Source organism: Acanthopagrus latus, chromosome 15 (genome assembly GCF_904848185.1).
Source record: "Acanthopagrus latus isolate v.2019 chromosome 15, fAcaLat1.1, whole genome shotgun sequence".
Lineage (NCBI taxonomy): Eukaryota > Metazoa > Chordata > Actinopteri > Spariformes > Sparidae > Acanthopagrus > Acanthopagrus latus.
In genome coordinates this window covers 16,534,768-16,548,473 of record NC_051053.1, presented here as the reverse complement: position 1 = coordinate 16,548,473, position 13,706 = coordinate 16,534,768, and the positions used below count along the sequence as shown (strand labels likewise).

The 13,706-nt window shown below is 42.2% G+C and overlaps 2 protein-coding genes across 7 annotated transcripts in view; one reads left to right on the top strand and one right to left on the bottom strand.

Annotated features, from left to right (window-relative positions):
* The window catches only part of b3gat2 (beta-1,3-glucuronyltransferase 2 (glucuronosyltransferase S)), a 67,653-nt gene extending 61,285 nt beyond the window's left edge, over window positions 1–6,368 (top strand). For all 3 annotated transcript variants that reach the window (XM_037123016.1, XM_037123015.1, XM_037123017.1), the window contains one exon: window positions 1,149–6,368. In XM_037123016.1, the coding sequence (XP_036978911.1) occupies window positions 1,149–1,235 (87 nt within the window). In that variant the 3' untranslated portion in view covers window positions 1,236–6,368. The remainder of the gene's footprint in view (window positions 1–1,148) is intronic.
* LOC119033208 (stromal membrane-associated protein 1-like) overlaps window positions 6,244–13,706 on the bottom strand; it is an 85,700-nt gene continuing 78,237 nt past the window's right edge. For all 4 annotated transcript variants that reach the window (XM_037123002.1, XM_037123003.1, XM_037123005.1 and 1 more), the window contains 2 exons: window positions 9,998–10,236; window positions 6,244–6,561 (listed from right to left, as the gene is read on the bottom strand). In XM_037123002.1, the coding sequence (XP_036978897.1) occupies window positions 6,415–6,561; window positions 9,998–10,236 (386 nt within the window). In that variant the 3' untranslated portion in view covers window positions 6,244–6,414. The remainder of the gene's footprint in view (window positions 6,562–9,997; window positions 10,237–13,706) is intronic.

The following is a 13,706-nucleotide window of genomic DNA, read 5'->3' as shown; positions in this document are numbered from 1 at the left end:
GGCACACTCAAGGGTTCAATTCCATTTCCAGTTTCCCCCCCTACTCCTTGTTTTCAAATGCCCCTCAGGACAGATTTACAAGAGATAGTTGTTCAAATCTCCCCCATGACTTGAGACAACCCCTCAAGACCCTCACAAAATCATCAGTAATCCTCAATGGTGTTTATATAAAAAGTCACAACTTGACATTTCCAACACGGCATCACCTGCTGTGTTGATTTCTCATGTGTTACTGTGTCAATCCAGGTATTGTCACATTGCAATTTGCCATTTATCTGACAGAGATAGAAAAGCATGGACATTTGTAGTTCATCAACTTCATGGTATCAGTCGAGTCGTCAAATAAAAAAAAGAACACTGCTTCATTACCTGTCTACTAGCGGTGCTTTATAGGCTAACATTAGTTCCTGCCCTGCTAGTCACCAAGTGCAGCAATTTTGATGTCATGTGCCATCAAAAAGGAGAATCACAACGTTGAAATATGACCAAATGCAAGTGACCCACACATCAGCAATAACAATGTGATGTTAGCTAGTTAGACACTAAGACATCAGCAAACAAACAGCAATTGTTGAACGCTTGTTATTATGAAAAAAGGACAATAATAGATATAAACAAGTCCATATTACCATTGGCTGGCGGTGTGTCTCTGTTTGGGGATCATGTAGCCTTAAAACTTCACTCTACTCCTCCATCCCAATAAAAATCAGGACAACACAATACCACAGAGAATGGTAAGACTCAGTGGCAGCGAGGGGTTATTGGGAATGGACAAGGGTGTAATAATCTCTCATTTTACGTGTAAACTCTTTAAATACTGCAGGTCAAGAGTGAACAAAGTAAGTCATCTGTAAACAATGGAGAACATTTATACATGGTGCAGTTTGGATCGTATTTCTTTTTCAGATATTTTTCTGCTCTGACACACACACACAAATTCTTGGGCACAAAATATCAGCTATCAGCAGATTTAATCCAAATAATATCAACCTGAGTCTATGGTCTTACATGGCTCAGTTTAGCTCTGCCAACCACCTGCATCTGTGCTGTATTTATCCAAGCATAACAGCCTGTTCATTCCTTATTTATTCCCCAGCATTTTCCACTGTCAGCAGATTTCCTCACCCCTCTCCTTCTCTTTTTTTCAGGTGCTGGTTTGGCACACTCGCACAGAGAAACCACACCTTGCAAATGAGCCCAAACATCGGAAAGACACTGTGGTGATCGAGGTGTGAAAAGAAGGGAGCTGAGCAGCGGATCCTAAAGCCAGAAGCTGATTGTGGCTGGCCATCATCTCTTGGCTGGGACTAACGGCAGCCTCCTGCTTTCTCTCTTTATCGGGCTAATACAATCTGTTCACAGCGAACACAGACTCTGAGGAGCTGCATGATTCAAGACTTCTGGCTGTCTGTCAAACGTGCTCTGTGAGGACTGGACAGCACTGAATATCTTTGTGTAATAAACTGGGATGACTCTGACTGTGTATTTCCTCCATCCATGGCCTGCTGATGTTAAAAAAAAAAAAAAAGAAAAAAGAAAAAAAGTATAAATGTTAAAACAAAATATGTTGCATATTTGAAAAGTGCCATGGGAATCATCATTGTCATTTTTAATCATTAATACGTCATTGTCAATTTAACTGTGATACCTAGAATTACCATACAAACCAGACTTGTGGTCCAGGTAACTGCCAACTTCTTATGACAGCTGTTGTAAGAGGCTGTTTCTTTAAGCAGCAAGGAGATTTATACCAATTTCATGTCTGTGCATTTATGAGGCAGCATTTAGCATAAAAGACCGTGAACAGCCAGCCTGGCCCTCACCGAGAATATGCCTGCCAGCACCAGTACACATTAACACAATTTTTCTGATTAATTTTACTTGCTAGCCTACTTCAACAGCTGTGCACAGCGACAGTGAGCTAGCATACAACTAGATACAATGTGTTAATAACAAGTGTGGCAAATTGTAAGATATGACCAGAGTTTTCAATTTAAAATGTTAAAAAAAATTAGCTAACTTATCAGCTGAATGTGAAGAAAACAACAGTGCTGATGTTATGTCGAAGTCGTCTATGTGCTGTGTTGCTAACCAGCTAGCCCTGCCCGTCCTGTCTCGCAATATCACTTGTGTCGGGTGTCTCTCTTTAACTGGACTTACACAAGCTTAACTGCCTTTTAAGATTATGGTAAAAAACAATTCAGTTAAACTCACCAGAACTGGGCCTAAAAGGCCCCACCTGCTGGAGTCACAGTCCTGGACTGGCTATTTGAGCTGACTTGCTAACGGCGGCTAGTAGCTACAGCCAGAGATAGCTAACGTTTCAGCAAGTATAGTGAGCGGGCATCGTCCTGAACTCTGGTGATATGCTGCACCTTGTATTTTTGGAGCTACCATAGAAAGGTGGCCATATCTTACAAGCTACACTTTTAAAGGTGTTGGTACATGTATTTCTGAGCTTCAGAGAGAGCCAAGCTGGTTGTTTCCCCATGCTAAACCAAGCTACGTTAACCACAACCCAAACTCCAGCTCTGCACTTTCACACAAAATTGGTATCTTTTTCTCATCTTACTGAAATATGGCAAGCGTTTCCCAGGACACTGAACTATTCCAAACAATACTTCTGACTTCGTTTACATATCTCTCACTGAGAGGATTAAAACGTTGGAATGGAAATTTTTTTTGCATCAGCTTTTCACTCCTTTCTCGTCTGTTAAAAGGTTTCAGGTCTGTTTGTTGATGACGAAAAGTGCCCTCTTCATGTTTTCATGCTGGCTCATACCTGCAAGATGCCAATAAGCAACTAACACAAACAGCTAGACTTTCAAGCTCTGGTCCTCTTTGTTTAAATGAATTACATGTCAGACTTAATGCGGTAAAGACTTATTAATGCATAAATGCTCTATAATTACATCATCTTGAACTGCTCATATATAATGGACTGGAACGGCCGTTGTCCTGCTCTCATTCACTATGTTCATGAAGTGTGTGATCAGGTTTGAAAATGGCCCACGTGAAGTCGCAAGTAACATCTCTCGTGACAAGCTGCCGTCTTTAATGTAGTCTTTGGGCTGACAACAAAGAAAACACGCCACACACGTAAACGCACCTGCCAGCGGAGGAATAAAAAGGAGTGAATTGAGCAGACAGGGGTGAAAAAGATAGAGCACATCAGACAGGCCGCCACGAATTTCCTTCAGTGCATGTTAACGGTGGTATTGTCCCGAAGATGAAGTTTAGGGTTGGTGTGCGATGTGAACGTGGGAAAAAAAACAAACAAACAAAAAAAAACAGGATTAAATCCAGGATTCAACAGCCTTTATTCAAATGACCCTCTTGTAAAACTTGGAAATGGGGGGAAAAAAAAGGAGCAAACAAAAGAAACTCCAAAAAAGATAAAACGGTACTTTTACAGTTAAAGAGTCATTGGACAGAGATGAACACAGAAAACTTCCTGTATATCGTTTTAATGCACGGAAAACACTTTCTTTTTTTGTTTTTTTCTCTGTACTAGGCACCAGAAAATGTAAACACATCGGAAATAAACCTGGAGGACAGTAGATTTATTGAACATGATGATGTGTTCTTCACACTAACAGCGTGTGTGTGAGAGAGTGCAGCAGTTATTGCATGGCAGAGGGACCCTGTGTGTATACGGACACGAATCTCTGCATCGGCGCTTGGCAGTGTGATCGTAGCTCTGTGTGCACATGAGTAAGTGTGTGTTCGCTCGTTTCTCCTCTGTTCTCACTCCCACGGAATGAGGACTGGACGGTGGCGACGGGACCCATCCAGCAATTTTTTCATACAGGTCCCCTTTCGCTAGCACCGTCCACTCCAGTTTAGCCCTGTGATTGGTCGTCCAGGTTTATTTGCTTCAGACTAACTGTGCTTCTCTTGTACTGCACACAATAAAAACACCACAATAAAAGATGGCGGATGGCAGAAACGTACAGTTACAGCGTCATACATTAAGGGAGCAACATTTTTGGGGGGGATGTCACATTTATCCAGTTCTTAAAAGACAGAAAACTGTTAGAAGTGAACTGACGGTTCACTCGTCTCCGCTGTTGCCTGACAACGATCTGAGAGACGCAACCACAACACAGCGAGAGATACAGTACCTGCTCTGCTATTTAAAGTGCAGAAAAAGACAAACCGCTGTGATTCCAGTAGCGCGAACATTTGCCTCGGGGAAATGGTGCGTTTGAACAACAAGGAATGTCGTAACTGGGTCGAAGCCCAGTCTCCAGCAAACCCGGCTCGTTTGGTTTTTAAAACACTTCAAAACACCACAGCATGGCTACCAAAGACACCCCGGGGAGCCGGGGGACGCCTGGCAATTACAGAGACTTAAAGGAGGAGGAGACATTTGGAGTTTTAGGATGTTTTTAACCAGCGAGCAGTATGAGAAACAGGGTAGGATCAATTAATTCCATTTTTTGATAAAACCAGAGATACTGGATAGCTGGCCAGTGTTGTCACAGCCTGTATACTGTGTGTTCGTGTATACTATCAGTGGTTCCCAACTGCATTCAACTCTCTTTGCTCCTTTTCAAAGGAACGTCTACTCTCAACTAAAACAGGGAAATAAACTGATAACATTTCATTTTTGGTGTTTTATGTTAAAAATGTTTGCAGCACCGAATTATTACAGCATTCACAAAAAGGATATTTTCAGGCTAAGCGCTGAGTAACAGATAGCTGTCTTGACTTACAGCAGACCCTCACACTGCGACATGAATACTGAAGTTTTCAGGACTCAAGATTCAGACACTGCATCTACAACAGAGTTGGACTTTAAATGGACTCCACTCGCTGATCAATGCTTCTGGTTTGTGTATGGTGTTGAGATACTACGCATGTTACTAGAGGAGAGGCCGTGGAAGTGTGATGAAGGAAAAGTGAAAAGTCATGGCTGCATGTTTAATGGGAACCTGTTTCACTCCAATATTGTTCATATACACAAATGAACAATGCTAAAGTTTACTTCGCTGGCGTTTTCAGATACATATTTGAGTGCGCTGCTACTTCTCAAACGGAGGCTGAGAGGATTCTGATCACACTGGAAAACAGTGTTGATCAAAATGTACGAATTAATGAACTGCAAATTCTGGTACCTGGTTGTTTGGGCCAATCTAGATTGTTTAGAATTTGCATAAAAATGGGATTCTCACAGGCGGTGCACTTATTTGTAAATGATTTGCACATTTAGGCCTTGAAATACTGATGTTTCAGTCTAGTTTTAGTCGTACTGTATGGTTACTTTTTAGCTGTATTGCCCGGCCCTACATGCGATCCCTCGTCACAGTTTGAAGTGAACCAAGGCCAAAGCCAAGGCTCTCCATTATGTCGCTATACAAAGAAAAATTCTGGAGAATTAATAAAAAAAAAACAAGATTTTTCTTTCCATCTTTGAATACTTCATGTCTCATCTTGTGACCCCAGCCGAAGGTTAGGAACCACTGGTGTGTGAGGTCTTTACTGTAGAGCAGCTCTTACACTGACTGCAGGGTGGGGAAAAAATTACAAGTTACAAGGTTGTAATGAGACACTGTTTGACTTAATACTCTGAATGTTATAGAATTCCTTGTGGGAAAATGGTCAAATTACATAACAATGACTCGCTGAATCAGTGCAAAGTAACGTCTACTGTTTAAAGCAGCTTTGAGCCTGTGTCAGTCAAAGTTACTTGAAAGGAGAGAGCTGGAGAACCCGATCTCCAGATGTTTTCCTTCCAAAGGGTGATGGAGAGAAAAGCATCGACCTCTCTCGTATGGCTCTGCAAAGAGGGAGGTTCACATCTTATTCACATAAATACAGTACTGTTCAGACGATTATCTGCTACGAGGCTCTGCTCGCCCTACGGAGAGGGGAGAGGGAGGGGAGGGAGGGGGAGGGGGAGGGCTACAATAAACACAGCAGAGAGAGGAGAGAGGACAGGGTAGCATAGACCAACCACAAGATAGCCATATCTACTGTAGGTATTGAAAGACTATTCACTAACTATCCATTTTGGTAATGATATCATATCACTAGAATAGACACTCGGCGTTATTGGTCCAGCAGTTTTTTCTTGCTGTTGATTCTGCTGTTTTGGTTTTTTTGTCTCTTTCTTCAGACAACAACGACTAAAGGAAATCAAAAATGAGGCAGAAGGATGAACAAAGACTGGAAACGACAGCTGCCAGTCTTTCTTTTTCTTCCACTCCATCCAGTGTGATGTCATCTTGTTTTGTTTTGTTTTTTTCTTAAAGGAACCATGGTGAAGGTGTGTCAGGTTTGGAAGGGGCAGTCAGACTACCCCCGCTGTGCGTTGTTTATGCTGAGGAGGTGGGTGGCGGGTCGTTTTTTATTTATTTTTTTTTCATTATTGCCATTTCTCCCCCCCAATCATCCTGGAGCCTCTTCTCGTCACTTCCACAGCTGAGTGCTGAGGGTCTGGCCGGAAGCCGCCGGTGAAGCCGCGGGCCAGCCAGCCGCCGGAGCTCCCGATTGGCTCAAAGTGGCTGGCGCTGGCCCTCCACCACTCACGTTCATGCCTGACATCTGCTGGGTCATCTGGGTGGGAAAATAAAAGTGAAGGGGGGCGAGAGAGAGACAGAGGGATGGAGGAAGGGAGTCGGTTAAGAATTCATCAGAGCAAAAATAGACAGCCATTCCCTCCTCCTGTGAGCACAGCGGCTGCTCCCCATCCTTTACCTCGACTCCCCTGCCTCCAACACTCACTTTTTGCTTTCACCTCTGTTCTTGAAGGCTTTTGGCTGCTCCTGCTCCCTGCCCTCTCTCCCTCCCACCACTTCCCCACTTCCCTATTCCCCTACAAACTCTTCACCCCATGCCTCCCATCTACCTCCCCTACCCCTCCTCCCATCCTGTGCTATCTATTATTAATATGCTTTGGTGCAGCGCTACTCACTTATCTGGTCATCTGAGAGCTGTGGGTAAGTGTGTGTAGGTATGTGTGTGTATGCGTGTGCGTGTGACTATGCATGTATACCGGGTAAGCTCGGACGTATGTGCGACCAAGCACTCGTTCATTAGCTCACCATTCCATTATGTCTTTCTACACAATACACACTTACACATCTCATCATCTACCTCACACTTCGACCGGTTCCAAGGTGGTGATGTACGTTTGTGTGCGTGTGTGTGTGTGTGATTTATGATCTCTCATTAACCTCCCCTGCTGTCAAGATGCTGACTACAGTTTTGAGTGCCGAGTGCAGCCCCCCCGCCCCCCCACACACACAGACACACAGTATGATAACGACTGTGTAGAAGCGGTGTGTGTTTGAGCAGCAGGTAACTGAAAACTCTGAAACAGATGTGCTGACAAGGCTCCCAGTATAGATCCAGTATAGACACAGCTGGAAGTCCTCATCAGTTTGAGCGTTTTACATATTTTCATATAAAGACAGTATGTCTGTTATTCAAACAGATGACTGTTTTTAAACAAACAACCTGTGGAAATCATGTAATGGAACAAAGAAACACTGCTATGAAAAACACTCCAGTAAAAAGCTAGGATACCTGGGTGAGAACCACCTGTTTTTAAAACAAAATAGAAATATAGGGTCATTCAGTGACTTAAACTCTGGACACACTCATGTTAAACTAGATTTGAAAAGCTTGAAATTGTAAAATGATATGTGTATTGAACCAAGATGGCATCATCTAGTATGCACCAAAACAAGCCATTACAAGCTGTAACTCGAAAATGTCCCAACATGATTTAAAAAACAGCAAGACAAAGATAGAAAAGCTTGAAGTCAACACAGTACAAATATCTGTAGATGAAACGAAACCGAATGTGATGTTACAGCTGCTAGTGAAAAGAATGAAAACATCGCTATTTTCCCTAAAATGTAATGAATGAGTAATATCTCATCCTTGAATGCAATGAATATTAACACTTGTACATAAAAAAATGTTTCAAGGAAATCAAAATGATCCTTCTTGTGAAAATCTGCAGTCAAAATATATCAAAAGGTTTAAATTCAGGTTGAAGTTTTTAACACAATCTGTCGATCTCAATTTTTTTTATGCTGGACTAAATAACTTTCAGATGGAGACAGAACTACATTAATACTACAGCAGAAAAATGAAATCTAGTAGAAATATTAATTGACTCATTAATTAATTGAATGATTTATTGTAATTAATTCCATTACTGTGAACTATTCAAATGAATATGCGTTGCCAAGCATTCTAAGGGTTTCTTGGATGTTCAGGGCAAATTTATTTTGCTGTTTTATTAGTGAAGTATAAAATGCAGAAACAGTAGCTGACAGATGATTATGCTCTAAAGAAGAGTTAATCAATAATTTAACTGTAAATGTTTCTTTCTCATTTGCAGCCTCGTCAGATTTCTTGAGGCGAATGAATCAGATATGCATTTTCCTACAATGTACTTGCATACAGTGTATGATCTGATACTGATGTTGACTGACAGACTACTTAAACATACAATTAGCTTTAATTTAACTTGGCTGACGTTTTTTTTATTAACAGAGTCCTTGTTGCACTTGGGCTTGATAATTACTGTCTTGCTTAATCAAATCCTTAATTGGCAAAAAATAAATAAATAAATTAATAAATTAAGCTCTTCGAGATAAATATGTGATTATGGGCTAAATAAATAAACTTGACTTCACTTGACTTTTGGGAGCTCTCTTTTTAAATATCAGCAAGTTTGATCCAGATGTAGATACAAGAATGACACGCAGCAATCAGAATCAGCCAGACCTCATCTGAGATGAAAAGTCTGAATGACACCGCCTCAGTTTGGATACATTCAAAACCTATTTTCCTAAAGGGGAAACAGAGGAACCCTTCCTCTGTAGAGGACATACAAACAGAGCTCATACAGATGGTGTCCTGGAATGGGGGCACCATGTTTGCTGACCCGTCTGCCAGCCCCATCTACTTAACTTGCATTGCAGTGATCCGGTCACTGTGTGGGTAGAGTCATCGTATTAAGAAAGCGTGAATCTACCACCAGCAGGTTTAAATGGAAAGACCTACATTAACATGTACTCAGATAAAGATGCAGGTTGTATGTTTATACCATGTGTAAATGAGACACAAGACACAGACCACGAAACTAAGACAAGGACAGAACCCACTGACCTGTTGACAGAGCTGCTGTGACTAGAGCACAGCTACTTTAATCTGTAAATCCACTCTGTGAGTGGAGAGCACTGCGTGTTGCTGCTGGGAGTCCAACAAGGAAGAACTGAGGTGGGGAATACAGAGCTGTCTGTTTCAAATCACACACATCACGTCTATCACCTCCTATCAGCGGTTGGCAAGGTGGAGTCGAGCAGATTAGATTTTCACTACAGTAACTTAACTTATGTATGATAATTCTCCAAAAAGATCATTTTAAAGAGACATATGCTCATTCTCAAGTTCATGGTTTTATTTTAGGTTACTACAAGAAAAGATTTATTTGCTTTAGTGCTCAAAAACTCATCAGTTGTTTCAGACTGTCCTGTACTACAGCTCTGTCTTCCTCCACTGTCTAAAACACTCTGTTTCAGCTCCACCTTGGGCTGGTTTTAGGTTTTTAAATGACTCTGTCACCACTCCTCGACAAATCAACAAATGAGCCAAATGTTGGTACTCGCTGATCAATTCATGGTGCTGGGCAGAAAATAACCTTGACTATAAAAAGAGATTAAATTGTTGATTAAAGCTGCACAAAGTTACCTTGTGTGTGAAACCATATATCAGCTTTTACGATCAGGATAATAAAACTATTTCACAGGTGGTGTGCCACAGGAAAAAACAATATAATTATGACATCTTTATTTAGGTCGCTAGAAAAATAAATGTAAGTAATTCTAAAAAAAATAATGTGCAGAGAAACTCGAGTGGAATTACAATCAGTGAAATGTTCAAATGAGTTCATCATCACCATGAAATTAATTAAGCGCTTCATCCTGAGTGTGTTTTAGATGTATAACATATATTTGTCTGTCCCGAGTGTTACCTGGCTCATATTCCACTGTCCTTGCTGCTGTCCTTGCTGCATGCTGTACATGTTCTGCCCTTGGTTGGCTGGCATCGCGCCCTGCTGCTGCATGCCAATGTAGCCGCCGTTGGGCATAGCCACGCCTGACATCATGGCCCCTCCGCCCATCATGGTGGTGGGCGGGGCGGGTCCACCCATCCCTGGAGCAAAACCCTGCGGAGTGAACTGCATCTGGGGCTGGCCCATGTACATTCCCGCTGGAAAATAGAACAACATAAGCACAGATAAGTAATCTTATATTTTTAGTGGCGGAGTCCATTATTCCCGCAAGACTCACATTTGAAGAGTCACAGGACAACGTGCAGAAAGTTAATGTTCATAATTTCATCTCATTAACAAAAGCCTCTGCCTGTTCTCCCCACTTTCCAAACACAGAACAACACATTTTGTGTGGCTCTTTCACATTAAAAGCACTCAACTGGCACAACAGAAGGTGGCTTTTATGGCGAGGCAGCCACAAATACTGCCACACATTTGGCACAGAGGTTAGCACTGATGAGTCAACTCTACTTTAACCACAGCTTCAACTTCAGCTTGGACTAATATCTTGAGGCAGCTTGAAATAAATGCATGACCAATTTCATAATGAGCATAAATGCCCGGTCGGGGCGGCTGTAGCTCAGGAGGAAGAGCTGCCACGCAGGGTGTCGACCTGCTCATCAGGAGCAATTTAAGGCTCCTGATGAGCAGGTCGGCACCCTGCGTGGCAGCCTCCTCCATCAATGTGTGTGTGAATGGGTGAATGTGACAAATGTTGTAAAGCGCTTTGATCGGTCAGTAGACTGGAGAAGCGATAAAGAAAATGCAAGTCCAGTCAAAAAAAACATCAAAACAACCACATTAGAAGTTTGCTTGACTGGGTAAAAGATCAGCACACCCACAAAGCAAAAATTAGTGTTTTTATTGATGCCTCTAAAGATTAATCTGAAACTGCACAATGTCATATTTCTAAGAAAATATACCACCCATAAATCCATTTGCACATCAGCGCCACATGAGACCACTGTCGGGATGTGATAAGTGGCAAAATAAAATATGAATTTATCAGATTTGTACTGAGTGGAGAGCTGTAGTGACTGCATGTACAAAATGTTAGAGTCTTCCACCTGATACTGAAATATGGCATCTTTAAGCACAGTCCCTGTCACAGCGGTGAGCGATATGGCCAAAATCTCCTTTCACGGTATAAATAATGTTATATCAAAGCAACAGTATGTTTCACTAGACAGCAAGTGTTTTGTAAATTCAATTAAAAAATGGTTTAAACAACCATATTGGGCCACAACTTCATCACATTTGAGTATTCTTCCGTTATTTGGACCCTGAAACTGAAATACTTTCAAAATGATATCTTTATGAGAGGCTTTACGTGAGTCCTGCTGCTCAAATCACATTACCAAGGCAGCCAGATCCCCAAGATCACACGAGAAACCAGACTTGATTTGCCACTTAGCCTGCCCTAAACATGCAGAAGAGAAACTAAAGCTGTTGTCTCAGAATCAGGTACTTTCGGGACTTCGCCTGGAGTTGCCTCGTAGCACGCAACAGGGGATTGATTGTTTCAGATGCTCTCTCAGCCACTAGAACTACTCTGTTTGGTGAGGGTAAGACGTAGGCACCTGACTAAAGCACACAGGCGTAGGAGGACTCATCAGCAATGATGGCTAATGCGTCGATATCAAAACCACATGTAGCTGGACGTATCCGCAACATCAACGAAAGAGCAGAAAAGCGATATACAGGCGATGAGAAAAGAGTACGAAGCGACTGCACTCCCACGCCCGCTCGCTTGCTGTGAATTCTGCGGACAAATGCTCGATCGGACATTAGCCAGAATTTGTACAGGGGATCTGGGAAACGGTATTGCCAAAATTTACAAAAAAGTCTTCACATCATATCGCCCGACTCTGTCCTATCATGTCTCAAAGTTCTAACATCCCTGACTTGTTCAGACTCAAAGTAAAAATGCTGGTAATATTTTGTAACTCCTGTGTAATTTGATCATTTTGATATTAGCTGCTGTAAGAGCTACATCCCCCATCCAGAGATCACATCTCCACTCATCCACACACACAGGATGGAAGTCTGTGATTTGGGGCATTTAGCCTGGCGCAGTTCTCTTGGCTTTGATCTCCATCAGCATTTATTTGGATTCAGAGCGGACAATAAGGCAGCAGAAAGCCCTTCATCCGGATTTCCATTCCTAATCCTCTATACATCAGTGTAATCATGCAGCAGTATAATCAATATGCACAAACTGCTGCTGTACGAATCTGCTGCCTACCCTCTACCATTCAGAAAACATGTACCACTTATGCTTTCCCACACACTCCGAACATGTCCGGGACGACGTACGTGTGTATACTGTATTCACGAACGTCCGCCCACGCGCACACACATAAACAGCCCCGGCACTTCAGTCTTTCCACATAATAACTGTGAGATGAGTGTGAACCTGCAGACACTTCTCTATTTTTACTGCTGCAGTGGGACTCTGGTAAATGCAGCGTGGAGCGGACCTGCCTGCTTTTCAGTACACTGACCTTTCATCTGCCTTCACTCTCCTCCATTTTTATGATGCATCTCTCCTCTGATGTATGTGTGAAAGTGTGTAGGTGTGCGTCTCTGTTTGTGCACAAACACCTACGTCTGAGTGTCTCACTTATGTTATGGTACTGTATGTACTGTATGCTTATTAAAGCAGGGGCGGGGGTATACTGTTTGTTCACATTCTTCACGTACAACACATCTAAGCTCCGAGCAAGGCACAATATGTTTTATATTTCTTTGTATTGCATTCAAACAGCATCAACCCATGACTGTCCCAACCTGGGGATCGGCAGCCCCACAGCTGTCCCAAGGTAAGTCTGAGGGCCCACAAGATCACGCAAAAGATAGGAAAAAACAAACCATCTGCTATTACATTTCTTCTGTTTTGTTGTTGTGCTTTCACAACAACACATTGTGTTGAGCAGGGATTCAGCCAGGTCCCCAACATGCAGTCCAAGCACAGTGCTCTAGGCTGAAAATAACTTCTCTTTAACCCTGCAGTGAATAGTTCGATAGATAGCTAATTAGACCCAGAAGACAGGATAGCCTACATATGTCTCTGCTTTATTCCCAGTAGCCTTGGTAGGTTGTCTTTTGATTGTTGATTGGCTGCTATTTGTGATCACTATCAAGACAATTATCAAGTTATTAGGCATTCAGTAACTAATCTATTACTCATACAACAGAGTAATAATCAATATTAATACTACGAGAATACCATTTCTTTCAAATCAGGACTTAGATTTTCATTCTGGTCTGTCTCGTAAGGTTTCGTTAGATGAAATGGCGCCACGTTTTTCCATTACGAGGCAGCTGGATTGTGAGATCACGTGAACCAATCAGTGCTGGCAGCTACGGTCATGGTTTAGGTGCGAATACCAGCGAGACAAACAACAGTTTGTTTGGGGAACAACAAAAGCGGTTCCTCAAGAGGTAAGCATGGCTGCTACAGCATCAGGTAGAGCTCTGCTACCGTGTATTGGTGGAAATGAGCTTGTTATAGACAGTGATGGACTGATGGTTAGTCCAAGTATTATTTGCACAGTAAGTGCCAGCTCTTTTCCAAGTAGTTTTTAGTGATGCCTTTCCAGATTTCGTGTTACAAACCATCTAGCAT